Source organism: Lasiosphaeria miniovina (genome assembly GCF_030549165.1).
Source record: "Lasiosphaeria miniovina strain SMH2392-1A chromosome Unknown B0T26scaffold_3, whole genome shotgun sequence".
Taxonomy (NCBI): Eukaryota; Fungi; Ascomycota; class Sordariomycetes; order Sordariales; family Lasiosphaeriaceae; genus Lasiosphaeria; species Lasiosphaeria miniovina.
Window position 1 is genome coordinate 6,046,466 of NW_026848222.1, and position 18,391 is coordinate 6,064,856.

Genomic DNA, 18,391 nt, shown 5'->3' on the forward strand with positions numbered 1-18,391 from the left:
AAGTGGCTGAAACTGTGGAACAGCAGAGCGGAAAGTCCATCAGCGGGAAGAAGCAAGCTTTATATCCTGCTGAGTTGTCAGACTGTGCTTCAAGTGGTGACCAGGTCTACCCGGTCCCCCTACAGAATATCCCGAAACCAGAGACAGCAGATGCAGTTCGGATGACTGAAGGCTGGCGGCATTGGCTCCCATACCTCTTGTGATACAGCGGCCCTCCACCCTCGCTAGTGTCTGAAGTCATACGTTGCACAAGTCAATTTCGGCCCTATCCATTCACAGTCTTCTGCTATCCTGGGGGTTACCGGCTCAAGGTAGATGAGGTGCTCGGAAAATGGCTGAACATTATAGAACAAGGCTGTATTCCAATTTCCTGATCTGACTGTCTCCCATTCCATCAGCTCCATGGCTCAAGTCGGCCTACCCCATCCTCCTTACCAGGCGGTAATGCGTCCAGCAATAACTGCTTGCGAATATCGGCTCAACTAAATATCCAGACCACCTTCTGTTGTTGTGGCACCGCAAAGTGACTTCGACCCGGGGGGAATATGTCAAACAGCGGCTCTGGTGTCAAGTGCCAGATGACACCACGGCCAATTACACCACCAAAAGTATTTTGATCCTGTTCGTTGACAATTCTTTCCAACATCATAGGGGACCTCGACTCAGGCGTCTCCTTGCCTGCGACTTGGTCAGGGCGTTTTTGTAGCCCTGTCGAGTACTCCGTACTCCGCATAGGTTGCCCAAAACATAGCACGTGCGTCGAGTCAGGCTTGCAATGGCCAGCTATCGACACGCGCACTAATTAGTCCGCATCGGGAGGAGCTGAACAGCTAGGCTCTAGCCGAGCAGCCGAGCACAGGCACCGGAGAGGGCCCAGAACGGAAAATTCAGCGCAGTGGCAACCAAAGACAGTCAAATCTCTTTTTCAGCCGCATTTCTAGGGGCGGTCGAGTGGGCTCGGGCCACTGGGGGGGGGTTCTGCGTGCGATGACCCCGAGCTTTTTAGGGGCTTCCGCAGAGCTAATGCAGGGGAGAGGTGGGGCCCGGGTCTGGGTCCACGCGGGGACCAGAACGCGCGTCCGTCAGCCACGCCGCCCGAAAGATGAGACTCTCACACGGCCAGGGAAACGCCCTCTTTTCGGCCGTCGGAACATGGAACCAACGGCTGCCTCGCCCGAAGCCTCTCGATTAATCCGCTGAGCAAGTTGATGTCACGTGGATGGGCCATCCAACATGCGAAGAGACACAGGCTCGGCGGGGACGCCCTCGCGATCATCATGGCCTGAAGCCAATGTTGTGGAGAGAGGAAATATATGTCACCATCAAGTTTCGGAATGTCAAACGTCGATTAAACCCCCCCCAAAATAAATGATGAGAATGCCTCTTCTACCGCCCATCCTGTGAAACCGCCCCCAACGCCTTGTTGTGATGTGATGCTCGTCTCGAGCACTACTGCAATGCTTGCAAATCAGGTGTTCCAAGCCTATTAAGAAAGGTGCCCCGGTTCGCGGCGTTTAGAACCGGCTCTGGCGGCCGACGCTCTCGACGCGGAACCCCAGCCTCTCCATCTCCGTGATGTCGAGCACGCCGCGGCCGTCAAACACCCAGTGCGGCCTCCGCATGTGGCCGTAGATCTTCCTCCAGTCGAGCCGCGCCTTAGGCACATATGCCTCGTTTGCGCCGTAGCCCGTGGTGCCCGTGGCCTTCTCGAGGTGACAGTCGGGGCAGTCTCCGTCGCAGTCTGGCACGAGGTTGAAGCGGTTCAGGGGATCCGACAGGAAAGACTTTGGCGCACTCGCAGTGGCTGACCGCTGGAGGAACGTCTGGAGAGCGAGCAAATCGTTCTCCGAAGGCTCATCCTGCTCAAATGGCCGCGGGTCAACGGGCAAAGCCTTTGGTCGTGCGGGCGCTGATGCAGCTCCCGAGGCCGGCGAGGTCACCGTGTTCTTGAACTCGTCAAACTCGGTTGTGATCATCACGGCGTCAGAGCCCTCGCAGGCCGCATAGGCGTCTCCGTAGACAGAGACGGGCCCTCCGTTGACCTTCAGGAAGCCCGGGCCCACGAATCGGCTGATCTCGTCGGTCATTTGTGCGGGAATGCAGCACGGGTCGTAGATGGCAATCTCTCGGGGCCCTTCCTCAGACAGAGTCCTGATGATGTCGAGTGCGGGAGACTCGCGCGTATCGTTGGTGTCCTTCTTGAACGCATATCCGAACACAGTGACCTTCTTCCCGACGAGCGTGTTGTTGAGACACCTCACGACCCGCGAAACGAACCGGTTTCTGGCGTACTCGTTCATCATGATGACGGCCCGCCAGTACTCGGCAACTTCGGGCAGGATCAGAGTCTCGGCCAGATACACCAAGCTCAAGACATCCTTCTTGAAGCAGCTTCCGCCAAAGCCGATGCCGGCCTTAAGGAACTTGCTGCCGATACGCGGATCGGAGCCGATTGCCGATGCTACCTCGTCCACGTCGGCGCCCGTCGCATCGCACACTGCCGCAATGGAGTTGATGCTGCTGATGCGCTGCGCGAGCATCGAGTTTGCGACTAGCTTGGCTAGTTCGGAGCTGAAGACGTTGGTCGTGATGATGCGCGACTGGGGGATCCAGCTGGCATAGACGGACGCCAGGGCCGCGGCCGCCCGGTGGCCAGCCGGAGTTGAACTCGATCCAATCAGGATACGGTCGGGGCTGAGGAGGTCCTTGATGGCAGTGCCGGCGGCGAGGAACTCTGGGTTGCTGAGGACTTCAAAGTGGACATTCGGCCGGTGAAGCGCGAGCTAGAATATGTCAGATCTCCTCACAATGACAAATACCGTTCAACTCACAGTGTCCTGCACAAGTTGAGCAGTGCGGCAGGGCACAGTTGACTTCTCGACAATGATCGCGCCTGGACGGGCGTACTGGGCAACGACTGCTGTCACAGCCTCGAATGCCGTCATGTCTGTAGCGGAGCCGGCGCCGGCACCCCGAGTCTTGGTCGGAGTATTGACGGCAACAAGGACAACATCGGCTTCACCAATACACCTCGCAACATCCGTCGAGAAGAACAGGTTCGGTTGTCTGGTACCGACGGTGGTGGTCCCCCTAACATGGCCGTTTCTTTCGCTGTCGCCGTCCGATGACGAGTTCGGGGCGTCGTCGGAGTCGAGAGTATTCGTCTCCTCCGACTTGTTTAGGACGACGCATTCCTTTGCACCGTCTCGCGCCACGCGAAGGATGTCGTTGAGACCGGGCTCGTATATGGGCGGGTGCTGTGAGTTCCACCGCCTGATCCGCGTTTCGTCCCTGTCGACCACGGTGACTCGGATGTGCGGGTTTTGGAACGCGACGACGGCTGCCGTAGGCCCCCCTGTAACAAGCTAGTTAGAGGCGGAATGGAGACACGGGGGCAGTTTGAAGGCACAAGAAAGTTCAAGATCAGCAAAGAGAGCTCTTACCGACATAGCCAGCGCCGACACAGCAGATGTTGCGAACCGGCGGGGTACGGGTCGTGGTGTTGAACAGCGCCGATGTCAGCGATCTGCCATTGGACCGTACCTTGGCGGTCAGATTCGCCGAGCCGTCTTCGGCTGAGATGGGACTGAAGCACATGCTGCCGTCCGGAGTCGTGGGAGCGGAATAGCCGGAATATCCGTCGACAATGACGCCCTCCTCCGAGTCGACGACCGACGGCGTCAAAGGAACCATGATGGACATGTCCTTGGGGTGGCTGGGAGGGCGAGACGAGTGCCCGAGGCAGACGAAGTCAAGCAGCGGCGAGGATGGTATTAGAGGGAGAACCCGTATCCCCCGGAAAGAAGGGGCCAAGTTTGGGACCACGAGCGGGGGGGCGATGGAGAGCAGACAGAGACGGCGGCCCACGGAAGGGGACACGAAGAAATTTAAGAAGCCAGGGATTGGGAGGATCGCATGGCGCTTGGTGGAGCCTTCTGTCGCCAAATCCAGGATTGGGCTGCACAGGCGCGTCATGTCCAGCTCTGGACCCTGGTTCGCGAGGTGTGGGAACCGCTTGTGCCGTCTTCCGGCGGCGTAGGGACGACTCAGGGGTTCAATGCAGAGCCTCAGGAGGAACTGCTAAGCGCATGGCGGGCCTGCCGCTACCGACCGAACAGCGGAAGAATGCTGATTGTCGGCCACCCGAAGAAGCTGCTCGATCTTGGAAGCCTCATCGTGCAACCGCCTAGCCCCTAAGGCCCACAACAGGAACCATTGGAAATTTGAAGGCTACAAAGGTGGGTTCACAAATTACGCGCCAAAGGTCGTGGCCAAGGCCGCTCGCAGCTGCTGGCAGCAGCCCGCTGCACAGCGCAGTGGAGGCTGCAGACGCTGCAGGCAGGCGCTGCAGGCTGATCGTCCTCAGGGCCAATCGTTCTTGGACCAAGAAATCGCCAGGACGCGTCGACCGGCCACCCCTGTCGGTGCATCGCAAGAGCAAAGCAAGTCACTCTCCTGTTGGGGTACGCACGCTGCACCAAGGTTTTGCCGTGCGGCAGGTGACTTTGTGCCGCTCCCAAGCTGCACCCCTGATTTCCACCAAGTCAGCCCTCCACGTGGGGTAGATCTGCTGCAGTCTCACCATGACTTGATAAAAGGCCTGCAGGTTTCCCACCCAGGAGCCGGGCTGTTTTCCTGGTGCGCGCTTGATTGAACAGTCGAGGCAGAATTGCAGACATGTGAGCGATAACGACACCCCAGAATGAACCACCAGCCAAAGAGCGCCGACGATGCGACAGTGACCGCCTTCCGGGCAATAGGTGCAGCGACGACAGCGGCAGCAGACCACCCAAAGCGCCCAAGTTCACCGGCGACAGGGCAGGCGACTCGAAATGGGGCCCGAGGCGGACGGGTCGCTCGAAGTGCCGCCGACCACGAGGCCGATTGAAGCGCAACGATAAGAGATCGGGAGGATGAGGCACGGGCGGGTGGTGGGTGGTGGGTGCACATGACGGGAGCTAGACCCGACGCCGCTTGTCGCTGCGCGCGTTGAAGAAGGCTCGCGAGAAACGGCACCCAACCGGCCTAGGCACGTTGGGCCGATGGCGGGAGCCTATTCGCACATTCGTGAGGCGGGTTTGGCACGCCGCGTCGGGTGGGGCCCAGCTTAGGTGGAAGCTCGACCTGGAGCTTCACCCCGCCAAACCCCACCAAGGCCACCAAACTCCCGTTCGCTACCGTCCGTGGCAAGCACGACCAGCACTGCACCAGGTCTTAGCCGACAGCTGTTCTCGAGCCAAGCGAACCTTGGACACGGGTATCGATTTCGGTGGTCGTTTACCAGGGACTATGGATGGCTATTGGCCGACACGAGGGTGTGCGGGAGCAGACGATGCTGATTGGGCCCAGCTCAACCTGCCTCGTGCTGTGCGCTGTTCGTCTGGTGCATGCTCGTCTTGGATAAGATGCTGTCGAGATCTCGAGTCGACAGGTGTTGGTCTCTTGTTCCAAATCTGCAGCTGCATTGTTGTCTCCGCTGCGGTAGGGCATTCACTCAACACCAAAGACTCCAGGTTCTCGGCGCAGTCTGGTCCAGACCTACCACGACTTGTGGCTCTTTTTCCGTGTCTAGCTTTCGCCTTTCCTTCTCGGATTCTCGACTAAAGCGAGTCTGTCGCCTTTGCCGAACCCGCTGTAACGCTGTAACGGATAGCTGGACCCCCACTCCAGTCCACCCACGAGCCTGTCTCTGAGACATTCCCACCACTGGGTCTGGTCACGGCTTCTGCCGACCCACCGCACTGTCAGCCAGCCAGGCTTTGTGAACTCCGATGCTGATCACCGTGGCTCGACCGAAGCCCCTTTGTCGACACTGACAACAAGGTTTCTACGCCGTCGAGGAAGCCCATGCCTCCGCTACTGCCAAGTACCAAATCTGGCGCTATTTATAGCTTTCAGCTCGTCACACCTTCCTACCTATAACGCTTGCTCAAGGACACTAATACGAGACGATACATTCATATCCGCTTAGTTCAGCGGTTACTTGACGTCTGTGTCCCAATAGCAGCAGGCTTATTTCCCCCGTCAAAGAGCCAGACAGCGAGGAACAGCCACATGCAAACGGAGTTTGGCCGCCCTGGCTGTTACCTAACCTACCAACGACGTTCGCGGGTAATCTGCATTAGGGGGAGATCGTGCAGAGCTGCGCTCCACACTGGCAGCGACACTACACGGCTTACGCGGTTCTGATAAGATGGGGACGCTCTCCGCTCCCGCGGGGGTGCACGGTTCCGAGGAAGATCTCTCGGTATTTCCGGAGTCCCTGAGGGGCAAGCGGATCCTGCTGTGCTCCGAGTCGTTCGGGCCCGTCAACGGCGTGTCGCGCACGACGCTGATGCTGGTCAACCACCTGCGCGCCAACGGGGCCGTGGTCGCCGTGGTCGCGCCGCACAACCACACGCAGCACAACACGTTTGTGCCGAAACCCGACGACCCGCAAGAAGAAGCCGCGGCCAGCAGCAGCAGCAGCAGCGGGGTGCAGAACCTCGAAGTCCGCATCCACGGCTACCCGCTGCCCTACAACCCTGAGCTGTCCATCGTCTACCCCGTCAGGCTCTCCTCGCTCTACAGGCAGACGTTTGGTTCGCCCCCGGACCTCATCTACCTGGCCTCGCCGGCCTCGCTGGGGTTCCAGGTCATGCTGCAGCTGCGGCAGCAGCCGCGCGAGAGCCAGGTTCCCATCATCTGCAACTTCCAGACCGACCTAGCAGGGTACTGCGCGATCCTGTTTCCGCCGCCGTTTGGCGACCTGGCGGTCGCGGCCTTCTCGCGCGTGCAGTCGTTCCTGTTCCAGCACCCCAGCGTGCGCACGCTGTTCTACCCGAGCCGCTTCGTGCGGCGCTACCTGGAGAAGAGCGGCGTGGGGGCCGGCAAGCTGGAGCTCCTGCAGCGCGGCGTCGACACGGCGCTGTTCCATCCGGCGCGCCGCAGCGAGGCGCTGCGCAGGGCGCTCGCCCCGAGCGGCGAGATCATCCTCATCTGCGTGGCGCGGCTCGCGGGCGAGAAGGGCTTCGACTTCCTCGCTGCGGCGGCGCGCAGCCTCGACGCGCGCGGCCTGGCGTTCCGGCTGTACATTGTCGGCGGCAACCGCAACGCGGCCGTCGAGGCCGAGATCAAAGACTCGTTCGCGCCACTGGCCGCGCGGGGCAAGGTCGTGTTCGCGGGGTTCCAGGTCGGCGAGCTGCTGGCGGCGGCGTACGCGTCGGCCGACGTGTTCCTGCACGCGAGCACGACCGAGACGTTCGGGCTCGTCGTCCTCGAGTCCATGGCCAGCGGCGTGCCCGTCGTCGCCAGGGACGAGGGCGGGCCGAGCGATACCGTGCGCCACGGCGAGACTGGGTTTCTGACGCCGCCTGACGATCTGGCGGCCTTTGTGGATAAGGTCGTGCTCTTGGCGGCGGATCCCGCCCTGCGCGAGCGCCTCGGCCAGAATGCTCGCCGCCAGGCTGAGGGGGCGACGTGGGAGAGGATCAACAACAAGGTTGCGCGGCGCATGGCAGACGTTATCGAGGAGCGCGAGCGGGAGCGGGTTCTGACTGAGAGTGCACAAAGGCTCAGCAAGGTACAAGGACATGGGGCCAGCCCGAGCAGCGCGGATTTTGCAAATGTAACGTCGGTGTTCGGGTGGTTGTTACAGAATGATGCCACTCGTGCGAGAATTGTCGATGCGCGCCTTGCGGGCGGGATTGCCGTCATTTCCGTGTCCTGGGTTGTCGTGGGCGTGTACCTCGTCTTCATCAAGGCCGGCATATGGGTCAAGGCGCAAGTGTTGAGGTCGGGGATTAAGTTTTAGGCTCGTGTTCTGCATCACTCGACAGGTGTGTGGACGGAGGTGTGGGACGACGCATGCATTTCCCGGCGTTTGTGTGAGATACCATATTGCAGCTTAGCTTCATAGAATGCTATAGATTTGATCAACTACTTCACGCTCAAGCGAGATTTGCGGTCCTGGGTACGTACCTTCTTTGTGAATTTAAGCAGAAGACAGAATGCAAACGAAATGGCCGGGGAGAACGGGCCAGTTAAATGTCCAGAATCTGACTGTTGGTGAAGTGGCTGGCGCCGTGTCGTCTGCGCCTTCCCGCTCCAAACAGTCGAAACCATCTTGGCTCGCTGAAGCGGGTATTCGTCACTGCCTCGCGACTTCCTCACAGAAGTGAATCGTCCTCAACAGATTCTAATCGCCTTGCATTTGGGCTGCAAGATCACCGCCTTTTCCAGTCGTTTTGGGCATGCAAACGCCGTGATTCCTTGGTTGAACCTAGTAAAAGTCGGGCTATATGCAATGAGGCCGACAATGACGCTGTCCCTGCTCTTTGATTTGTTCATGAGAAGTTGATTTCTAGCTACTTTCAAAAATTTGCGCCAGTGCCCCTCCGCCGATTCTCTGTTCGGGTGCCTGTGTCTCGTATCGGTGTCTTCCACGCCAACTCAGTTCACATGGCTGCCTTCAGCGTTTGCATGCGGAGGCCCGTCCAAGCGGCCCGAAAGTCGCAAAGCGAAACAAACGTGCAAGAATCTGCCTCGAGTCTGCCTCTGGAGGCCCGACATGTGGCAATCACCCCAACTATTCGTGCATGGAGCCAATTGAACCCTCTTGTCTGCCCGCATATGTCGGTCGGCAGGTATGATTAGTCATCGGAAGAGGCTGCACCCATCCCTTGTCCAGGCCAAAGTTCTTGAAGAACTATTCCTACCAAGAATCTAGGGTGCATAAGTCCCCCCAGGTCATCTTCTCCAGAAAAAATCTTCGCCCCCCCACATCTTCCTTCCTTCAATCCTACAACCTTGTTCCATCCGCTCTATCATTTACAATCTCAATCAGGTCAGCTGCTCTCGTCACCATGGTGACCTTCGACAGCGATGCCGTGAACAAACTGTGTTCGGCAGATCAACTGGAGCTCTTGGACTCCATCGATCGCCTTCGGCTGCAGGGGATCAACAATTATGTCTCCCTGCCCCAGATCATCGTGTGCGGAGACCAGTCTTCCGGCAAGAGCTCGGTTCTAGAAGCCATCTCGGGCGTCTCATTCCCCGTCCAGAGCAACCTGTGCACGCGTTTCCCTACCGAACTGGTTCTCCGCAGGGCCCCTCACATCGGCGCTAGCGTTTCTATCGTGCCCCATGAATCTCGCAGCGACTCGGAACAAGTCGCACTCCGCAGCTTCTCTGAGCGGCTCCCTGGATTCGACAGCCTCCCAGCCGTGATCGAGGCAGCCAAGCTTGCGATGGGCATCTCGACCCACGGCAAGGCATTCTCAAAAGATATCCTCCGCGTCGAGATCACGGGTCCGGATCGGCCTCACCTTACAATTGTCGACCTTCCAGGGTTGATTCACGCGGAGACGAAGAACCAGACACTCTCTGATGTTGAACTCATCAAGGAGGTTGTCCAGGGTTATATGAAAGAGCAGAGATGCATCATCCTTGCTGTTGTCTCTGCGAAGAACGATTTCAGCAACCAGGTCGTCCTCCAACTTGCTCGGGCTGCAGACCCCACAGGCGATCGGACTTTAGGCGTCATAACGAAGCCGGACACCCTGACTGCGGGAGCTGCAAGCGAGGCTCTTTATGTATCACTCGCCAAGAACCAGGAAGTTGAATTTCGGTTGGGTTGGCACGTTCTGAGAAACACCGACTCCGAGAAAGGGACCTGGAGTCTTGCAGAGCGCGACAATGAGGAGGTTGTGTTCTTTCAAAGCGGCGTTTGGACCCAGTTGCCGCAGTTGTCTTTAGGAATCGACAAGCTACGCGGCCGACTCAGCAAAGTTCTCCTCAGGCAGATTGCCTCTGAACTCCCGGGCCTGGTTGAGGAGATTGATGGGAAATTCAGTGCTTGTGAGAGCAAGTTGATGAGGTTAGGCGCCCCTAGAGCTACCGGTCATGAACAACGCCTCTACCTCTTCCATCTCAGCCAGTCTTTCCTCACACTGCTCAAGGCTGCAACCGACGCAAGCTACACCGACCCCTTCTTCGGAATCTCGAAGGCGGAGCATGAATACCAGGGCCATTTCAGGGCCGTCGTCCAAAACCTGAACCAAGGTTTTGCGTCGACAATTTCCGTTCGCGGCCACTACTGGGCAATCGAGGAAGCTGGAGGCGGGCACGAGAGAATGTCCCGATCCAACTTCATCAGCCACATTGAAGAGCTGATGAAAAAGACCCGAGGACGAGAACTTCCTGGCACCTTCAACCCAATGATTGTTGCTGAACTATTCGTCGAACAATCTCGTCCATGGGAGTTCATCGTATCCCGTCACGTCAAAAGTGTGTGGGATGCAGCTTGCCGATTCTTGCACATGGTGGTCGATCATGTAGCGGATGGTTCTGCCTACAGGGCTCTCCAGGAAGAAATCTTCGACCCAAGCATGAAGGACATTTTAAAGTCCATGACAGAGAAGACCAAAGAGCTCCTAAACCAGCATCAAAACTTCCATCCGATCACCTACAACGACCACTACTTTCTTGACCTTGTCCAAAAGACTCGGCGTGAGCGGGAGTCGACAAAGGAGCCCAAAGATATCTTGAAGGAATTCTTCAATGTTGCGTCGCTTTCATCAACCAACAGGCTGAAAGAGTACTATGACCTAGCCGAACTTGCCGAGGAATTGACAAAGAATCGCAAGTTAGATATGAGCCATCACGCTGCGAACGAGGCCCTCGATTGCCTAGATGCGTACTATAAGGTATGTCTGAACGTTTCTCTCGTTGATATAACTAACACGCAACATCACCCTGATAGGGCTGGCGTTGGGTCGATTCTGCCGTTTTCTCCTCACTACATTTACAGTTTACGCTACTTTCTTGCTAACAAAGTGAAGGTTGCTTTGAAACGCTTCATCGACGACGTTGCTGTTCAGGTCGTCGAAGGAAAGCTTGTTTCGGCGTTGGAAAACATCCTATCGCCCGTCAACGTGTGGCGAATGTCTGATGATCTGGTGTCTCGCATTGCCGGGGAATCTGAGGAGAGTCGACTCACTCGAGAGCAGCTGGCTAAACAACTCGGAGTGCTGAAAAGCGGACTTGAGACGTGTAAGAAGTTTGCGAACTTGCGCATCCGTGGTGGTGAGTAACTACATTTCGACCAACAATTTGAAAGAAAGTGGCCTGATATTTCTATAGAATCTGTGTTCGCTCCCGCGACTAGCAAAATTGCTTCGAATGACCATCTTGGCTTTCACATCGACTCTGGCGTCGAGGATCCCGTTGAGTTTGGCTTGAAGTCTCGAACTCCTGCTACCCCGACAGCTGGCAAAGACAAATCCTTATTACCTGCAGCGTCGGAGCCTGAGCCGATGTTAGAGGAGTCTACCTTAGCGGTAGTGGACGAATTCGCATTCGGTGTGATATCTAAGAAGAAGGGGACGAAGAAAAGGGACAAAGCAGGACGGTCTATATTCGAAGTTGAACAGGCAGGGCCGATCGACCTACTAGAGCCGTATTAGACCATATCAGAAAGAAGGCCATTTCGGTGACCATCTACGGCCACCTCGGCGACCATTACGGCCACCTCGGTGACACTAAACAAGTATAAGAATAAGGTGTCTGGCATGCCACAAAAGACAGATAAATCAATCTACATCGTTTTCTCCCCATATCACATGCAGTGCAGTACTTCTGACAGACCACATCATTAATTACCACTTTGCGCTTAGCCTATGCGTAAAACTTCCTTTCCTCTCTCTTCCGTGTACGATAAAACCCCGTTCATTTGTTTTTTTAGTTGGAGCCGCGACAGGTAAACTCTGGTTTATGAAACTCTGGGCCAACCGACGTGATGGAAGAAATACTTGAAAATCTGTTTAGAGACGGTGCGATATCGTCCAAAGCTGACAGTGGTATTCACAGTCAGGGTCGCTTATTAATGGGAAACAAACCGATCGGCCATTCTTCTGTGACGCCGAAGAATGTCCGCCGGATGTGGCTATTTCCGGCTCTCACTCAGCATTTAAATAGCAAACACGGAGAGCCAACCCCAAGATGGCGATCACGTCGAAGAGTACGTGACGCGTCGTTATTTCAGATTGACGGCCCAGCAAGCACAAAGCGACGTCGGCAGGAGCGGCGATGATCCGAGCCCAGACAGAAGTGCCCCGCAGTAGCCTTTCTGCTAGACGGGCACTTTCGGGGTGTGGTTGTGCGCCAGGCTCAGACGTGATTGGCTCCATGCACTGCACAAAAGTTCTGGGCATCCAGCACTGCCTCACTCGCCCGCAAAGCAGCACTTCGGCTTTGGGCGCGCTGACCAATTGACTGTCCCGCTGGTTGCAACTCCTCACCAAAATGCAACTTATTCAGGGTCTTTCCAAGGAAATGGAATTGCACATTTCACTGTATCTCTAGCAGGTGTTGGATAACTGTGACTTCTTTGAGCCCCAAATAAACCTTTTCTGCCCTCAGGTACCAAAAGGGGTGGATGCAGAAAAGCGAATGCTCGGATCCAGCCGAGCCTGAACGCCGCGGTGCGCATCAATTGGACACGGAGTGGCTTAAAGTTGGGCATCGGTGGGTGACGCCGAGACGGAAAGTTCCCGTGCTGCAGCTGGAGGCGCCAAAAGTGTGCATACTGCGCTTGAACGGCGAGCGTTGAGAGGTCAGCCCAAAGCCTCGGGGATTTGTCAAGTATGACAAGTGGTGGCACAGGGCCCCACACGACCCAACAAAGGGAACTTTCAACTTTGTTGCTCGGGATATCACCCAACTCAGGCCAGGAGCCGCTGACTTTGGTCGGGGGGGCCTGTGGCTGCAGCGGAAATGGGACCCAGACTTTCGATCCGTGCCGTTCTCAGTCTGGCTCACGTAAACAACGCCTTCACTTGCCGCCCAATCCCCTCGCAGCCAGCTTCGACCTGGGCCCATCCCACTCCCGATGAACTGGGCTCCCGCCCAGCAGTGACGCGAGCCGAGCCTACAAGGCTGGCTGCGCGTGTCTCATACCCACGGTATATAAGAGCGTGCCGTGGTCTGCCAAGCAAGTGCGGCGCCTGAGGTTAGCCGTGACGGTTTGTGAAGACGACCTCGCTCTCTCCATTCAACTGCCGGGACCTGTGAAAAGATCAGCTTCACCCCCTTTCTTCCTAATCAGCCACCGACCACCAAAAACAGAAAAACAAAACACCCACGCACACACACACACACCCACACATACACACACACACCCACACACACACACACCCACACACACACACACACACCCACAAACAACATGCACGCCAGGATACTCACCCTTACGGCGGCGCTCGCGGCGTCGGCCAGCGCGGCCACGGTCCGCATCGACGTGGGCCAGAACGGCTTCACCTTCTCGCCCAGCTCGGTGACGGCCAGCAAGGGCGACACGCTCGAGTACCACTTCCACCAGCCGGCGCACAGCGTGGCGTCGAGCGACTTTGGCGGGCCGTGCACGCCGTCCAAGAGCGGCGGCTTCTACTCGGGCGTCATGACGACGTCGGGCGCGGCCGAGAACGTGAGTTTTTGTCTCTATCTGTCCGTCCCTTCCTTTGCCAGAGTCTGCCGGCAGTCGATAAAAGCAAGGGTGAATGACCTGCTGACACCTCCTTGGGTACAGGCCAACGTGTTCCGCGTCGTCGTCAACTCGACCGACCCCATCTTCTTCTACTGCACGGTGCCGGGACACTGCAACGGCGGCATGTCGGGCGTGGTCAACCCCAGCGGCAGCCAGACGCTGGCCGCGTACCAGAGCAGCGCCCAGACAGCGTCACTGGTCGTGCCGCCCAACGTGTTTGGCGGCCAGGTCGCGTCCGGCAGCAGCAGCAGCAGCAACGGTGGCAGCACCTCGTCGTCGTCGTCGACTACCGGCTCGGCTACCACCTCGCCCACCAACACGCCGACGGGCAGCAGCAGCGGGGGTGGAGGTGGGCTGTACGGCTCGACCCCTGGCAGTGGCGCTGCGTCGCTTACTGCGTCGGCTGCGGTCGTCCTCGGCGCGCTTGGCGCGGTTGTCTTCATGTATTAAGTAGATGGTGAAGAGCGGCTGGTGGCGGGCAAGAGACAGCTAGGGATAATGCGAAGGTTAGGGGTTGGTTAGGCATCGTTGCCGCCATTGGGTTGACGGGATGCCCGACCTGAAAAATGGAGGGGACAAGGCTAGGAATTTGGAGGCGGGAAGCTGGGAGCGCCCATGGGAGGCAATGATTCCACGGTAGAGTCGCTTGACAGGACCTGGGCTGCGAAACTGTCTTGGGTCGGCTGGGTTGGTGTTTGGCCAATGGAGGTAAAGTCGTTGCTGCCCTAGGGGGTAGTTTTGTGAATATACAGTTATACGCTTCTCTCGATGGTTGAATAATAAATTGTGTTTTTTGGTGTGTGTCTGATACAAGGGATCAGGCTCAGCAAATCCTTCCTTCGCTGTGCCGTGGCCCGTAGGTTCCCGGTAAAGTTCCACTCACGATGAGTTAGGATGAGTTCCTCTGATCCTTCTCGCCGGGTTTAGTGTATACGCATAGGAAAAAAAAATAAAAGCTGAGCATGGGACTGGAGCTTGATCGCTGAGGTTGAACGCGAGTTCCTAGGCTTGATTTAAACGCATCAAACGCTCTACAAGTCTCTGACCTGTTACTTCGCTATATGATGACTGGCTCTTTTGTCACAGGCCACGCCAGGCCTTCGATACGCAGATCCTAAACAGAAGCAACAGCAAAGATTCGTAGAGCTTGTAAGACCCCCACACCTAGTGTTTCGAGCCAGTCGAGCTCGACCGCCTCGGATGCGAACGCTTTTGCCGGCTGGAAGTACTAGTACAGAACCTCCGAGTACGAAGGCAACCAAGCTCTTGTCGCCTACATCGGCCAGCATATCCTGAATCCCGTCATGGGTGACTACGGAGACTTGCTTGTCCACGAGGTTGAGAAGAACATGAAGCACGAGAAGCCTGTTTCTCCGCCCGACAACCTCCAAGGCGAGGTGGCGGCGGATTACACTGTCAAGTCCTACTACACCAAGAACCCAACCTACGTCGAGTACGTCAACAAGATCGAGATCGAGACCGCCCACAGCGATGCTTGCAAGAGAACCGACAGTGCCAAGGGGAGGGGCACGCAGCTAGGAAACCTCGACGCTGCCCATTATCAAGGGATGGTGAAGTGCGAAACGTAGATCGGCTCGCGAAAGGGCAACAAGTAAGAATTCCTGTTCAACCAAAATCCTCGACCTGTCTTCTGGCAAGGTGGGCAACAGGGATCGGGGTCGTGGTGCTGGCCGCCACAACGCAGGCCGCTGCATATGGCGGGATCTAGAAATCATGAGGCTACACTACCCTAGGCGAGAGGAAACCATGTGTACCAAAAGCGGCTTTCTATAACTAGGTGTCATGTAGGTAGAAACAGATAACGATCTAGCCATAATTAACTAAAGGGGGCAGGACCCAAACTTCAATCAAGACACAATCACGCATGAACTCGCCTGCCAAGACTCTCTGTAATCAATTACGACACAAAAGATTCAGTCCTAATACCCTGATGAGGCAGTGGATTGCCCGTGAAACATTGAAAACTAGCGTGCAACTAGCGTGCACTGGTCCAGGGACCTCAATTCACACTAAAAAAATATGATTTGAAAGAAAACGCTTGAAAAAGGAATGCAAGGAGCGATGCCGACCTTTGATCAGAGGGGGGGCGGCCCAAGACAGAAAGGAAGAAATCGTACTAGATTACATTGGGTAAGGGTGTAACAAGCCCCCTTTTCCCGGCCCCTGAACCCCTGATCAACGCAAACCGCCTTTTTCTTCTTTTCTAGAAAACATCGATCTTCATGCCCTCATTTTGAGCCTACGGCTCGCCCTGATCCTACTGTTATTTTTGTTTTGTTGTGGTGCCTTTTCACCGCTTCAACACGTGGAAACCCGAAAAGCGGGAATTCTATTCGGCAGCGTGCCGCCTTCCAAGACGTACGTGGCGTTCATTCTTCTAGTCGATGACGTGTTAGACATCAGAACGAAAGACGTGGGGAGAAGCCATACCCATGATCGAGCCCACCAGGCGCACTGGGGCGGCGGAGAGGGTGGACAGATCCACGTGTTTCGACACATGCGTGCGAGAGCAATATGCGAACAAAGCTCAAGCGGCTAAAGGATCACAGAAACACGCAAGTCTCTAGAAACCCCGGTGGGAGCGCGCTGTGTGCCCGGTGGATTAATTAGATATTATGGGTTAGGAAATCACTATTACAGGCAAATACCGCATCTTCTCGACTATTTAATTCCGTGCACGCTCGGATCCTTTACAACATCCCCAGGCCTGCGCGCGCTCAATACCCACTGCCGCGATGCGCAGGGTGCCGCGCCTCGCCACACTCATACAAACTCAACCGGTCCGGGCCGCCGCACCACTGGCGCTTGTCGCCGTAGCACAGCTCGGCGCACTCGGCGCGGGGCACGGCGTGGCCGGCAGACAGGTGATTTCCACAGAAGCACTGGCTGCCGAACTCGAGGCCCATGTAGCGGTAGCCGCGGCAAAACTCGGCGCACAGCTCCGCCGTCATCGCATCATCGCGCAGCACGGGCCCGTAGTTGCCGCCCAGCGATCGCACTGTTGTGCTGTCGGTCCAGCACCCCTTGAACCGGTACCCGGCGACGCGGTCGCGGTTGCCGTTGACGTAGGCTTCCGGGTGCGACGGCGGCGATGGCGATGGCGATGGCGATGGCGATGGCGATGACGACGAGCCGGACGACAGGTGGTACACGCTCAGGCGGTCAGCGTCGCCGCACACGGCGCCGTAGTCGCCGCCGCACCGCTGTGCGCACTCGTGCTCCGGCCGCCGCTGCGCGCCCTGCACCAGCCCCGTCCCGCAGTAGCACTGCGTCCCGTACTCGAGCCCGAACAGCGCGTAGCCCGCGCACTCGGCCGCGCACCGCGCCACCGTCAGCGAGTCGTCGTACGTCACCTTGCCTGTCAGAGAGCGCATGTCGCGCGTGTCGCTGAAGCAGCCCGCGTAGCGCGCCGTGTAATACTGGTGGCGCTGCTGCGGCTGCTCGCCACCGCCGCCGCCACCCCCTGGGCGATACCGGTCGTGGTCGGGCGGGCACGCGTGGGAGTTTTCTGGGGGGTAGTCGTACTCGGCTGGGGAGTATTCGCCGCTAGTGAGGGCAACCACGGTGCTAGCAGATGCGAGGAGAGTGGCCATCCAGACGGCCGAGCGGACGAGGGGAGCCATTGCTGGGGTGGATTGATGTTTATTTTGACGCTGCGGCAATAATGGAGGCGGACAGAGATAGCGACATGAAGTATCAAAGAAACGGCGTCAAGCAGGGGGGAGAAAGAAATTTTGTAAATGAACGTGCCGGGGCTGCTATATGTGCAAGCACGTGGTAGTTGGCCTGCACATGTCGTCTTTGGCTTGCATGCATGTGTCCCACGCTACGCCAAAGTTTCTGACATCCCGAAGTGCCTTCAAGCCGGCAGTCTCGGCTCGGGTACGCGGCTGTCTTGTGGGACGGCGGCAAAAAGGGGGGGATGTCAACGTCAACATGCGAGGCTGTGGAGGCCGCCAATGGCCGCGGGCGTTGCTAGACCTGCATTAGATTACCGACTAACAACAGCACTATGCGCCTCCCGAATGTTGCCCTCAGTAATTACCATAGGCAGGCATGGCCCTGAGCCGCCGCTGCTTTACCCTGAGTTGTGGTGAGCGAGGTGTGTGTACTGCACAGCCCCTGTGCCGCGTTTATGGCCACCCCGGCTAAAGTTGCCATTTACCAAAATAAAAAAAAAGACTTCTTGTTTTCCTGTAGACCTAGATCTGGGTACACACGATCGGACCACCATTGCAGAGACTGTTCGCTGAAAACCTTTCAAAGGCTCTAGTATCGGTATAGTGGATGTTTATAAAGAGGCATTACCATTGTTTATAGGACTATATTCGTGTTTTAAGGATGTTGAAATAACTAGTTTAAATAAGCTAATAGAGCTCCGATGAAGATCTATGCCGTCGTACAATAGTTGAATCTAGAATACAGCCTCTTTACTCGACACTTCCAGAGCAAATGACAATTTCCTGCGTTGCCATTATAGTGTGAGCGCAGGGAATAGGTCATCGGTCTATAGCTTAGGAGTTTAAGGGAAGAAGATAGTCCGCACTAGCGGAGTCGTAGTCGTTTTTACCTGGATGTGTATGAGGCCGAAGGAACAGATAGGGTGGTCTCACACTTTGACACCGATCATAGAACCAGCTAGAAGATTCCACTAATATACGTTGCCTTGCCTAGGCAGGTGATCACCTTATTCATCCTTCATGGCACCGGCAGGTAAGGGTGACGATGAATAACCTAGTAAGCATGCAACGTGCATGAAGGCTGCCTCCTTTACGTTTTTGCACACTGTCCCTTGCTGAAGTTGCCTCTCAGTGGAGCCTCTCTCCTCCTCCGAATTACCCTAGCCAT

General features: G+C 56.8%; 5 protein-coding genes across 5 annotated transcripts; 3 read left to right on the top strand and 2 right to left on the bottom strand.

Annotated features, from left to right (window-relative positions):
• Nucleotides 1-1,514: 1,514 nt before the first annotated feature.
• B0T26DRAFT_643556 (uncharacterized protein) lies at nt 1,515-3,693 on the bottom strand (the record flags this gene model as incomplete). Its single annotated transcript, XM_060437545.1, has 3 exons — nt 1,515-2,783; nt 2,832-3,355; nt 3,444-3,693. 3 exons carry the CDS (start codon nt 3,691-3,693, stop codon nt 1,515-1,517), a joined length of 2,043 nt encoding a protein of 680 aa, XP_060299334.1.
• Nucleotides 3,694-6,193: 2,500 nt separating this feature from the next.
• Nucleotides 6,194-7,792, top strand: B0T26DRAFT_750685 (glycosyltransferase family 4 protein; the record flags this gene model as incomplete). Its single annotated transcript, XM_060445260.1, has 1 exon — nt 6,194-7,792. One exon carries the CDS (start codon nt 6,194-6,196, stop codon nt 7,790-7,792), a length of 1,599 nt encoding a protein of 532 aa, XP_060299335.1.
• A 1,051-nt stretch (nt 7,793-8,843) lies between these two features.
• On the top strand, nt 8,844-11,072 carry B0T26DRAFT_644225 (P-loop containing nucleoside triphosphate hydrolase protein; the record flags this gene model as incomplete). Its single annotated transcript, XM_060437612.1, has 2 exons — nt 8,844-10,685; nt 10,821-11,072. 2 exons carry the CDS (start codon nt 8,844-8,846, stop codon nt 11,070-11,072), a joined length of 2,094 nt encoding a protein of 697 aa, XP_060299336.1.
• A 2,159-nt stretch (nt 11,073-13,231) lies between these two features.
• On the top strand, nt 13,232-13,831 carry B0T26DRAFT_599950 (uncharacterized protein; the record flags this gene model as incomplete). The annotated part of the gene is made up of 2 exons (XM_060435703.1): nt 13,232-13,462; nt 13,565-13,831. Coding segments are annotated over 2 exons (498 nt in total), but the record flags the coding sequence as incomplete, so codon positions are not given.
• A 2,474-nt stretch (nt 13,832-16,305) lies between these two features.
• On the bottom strand, nt 16,306-16,947 carry B0T26DRAFT_608209 (WSC domain-containing protein; the record flags this gene model as incomplete). Its single annotated transcript, XM_060435854.1, has 1 exon — nt 16,306-16,947. A coding segment is annotated over one exon (642 nt), but the record flags the coding sequence as incomplete, so codon positions are not given.
• Between the last annotated feature and the right edge of the window lie 1,444 nt (nt 16,948-18,391).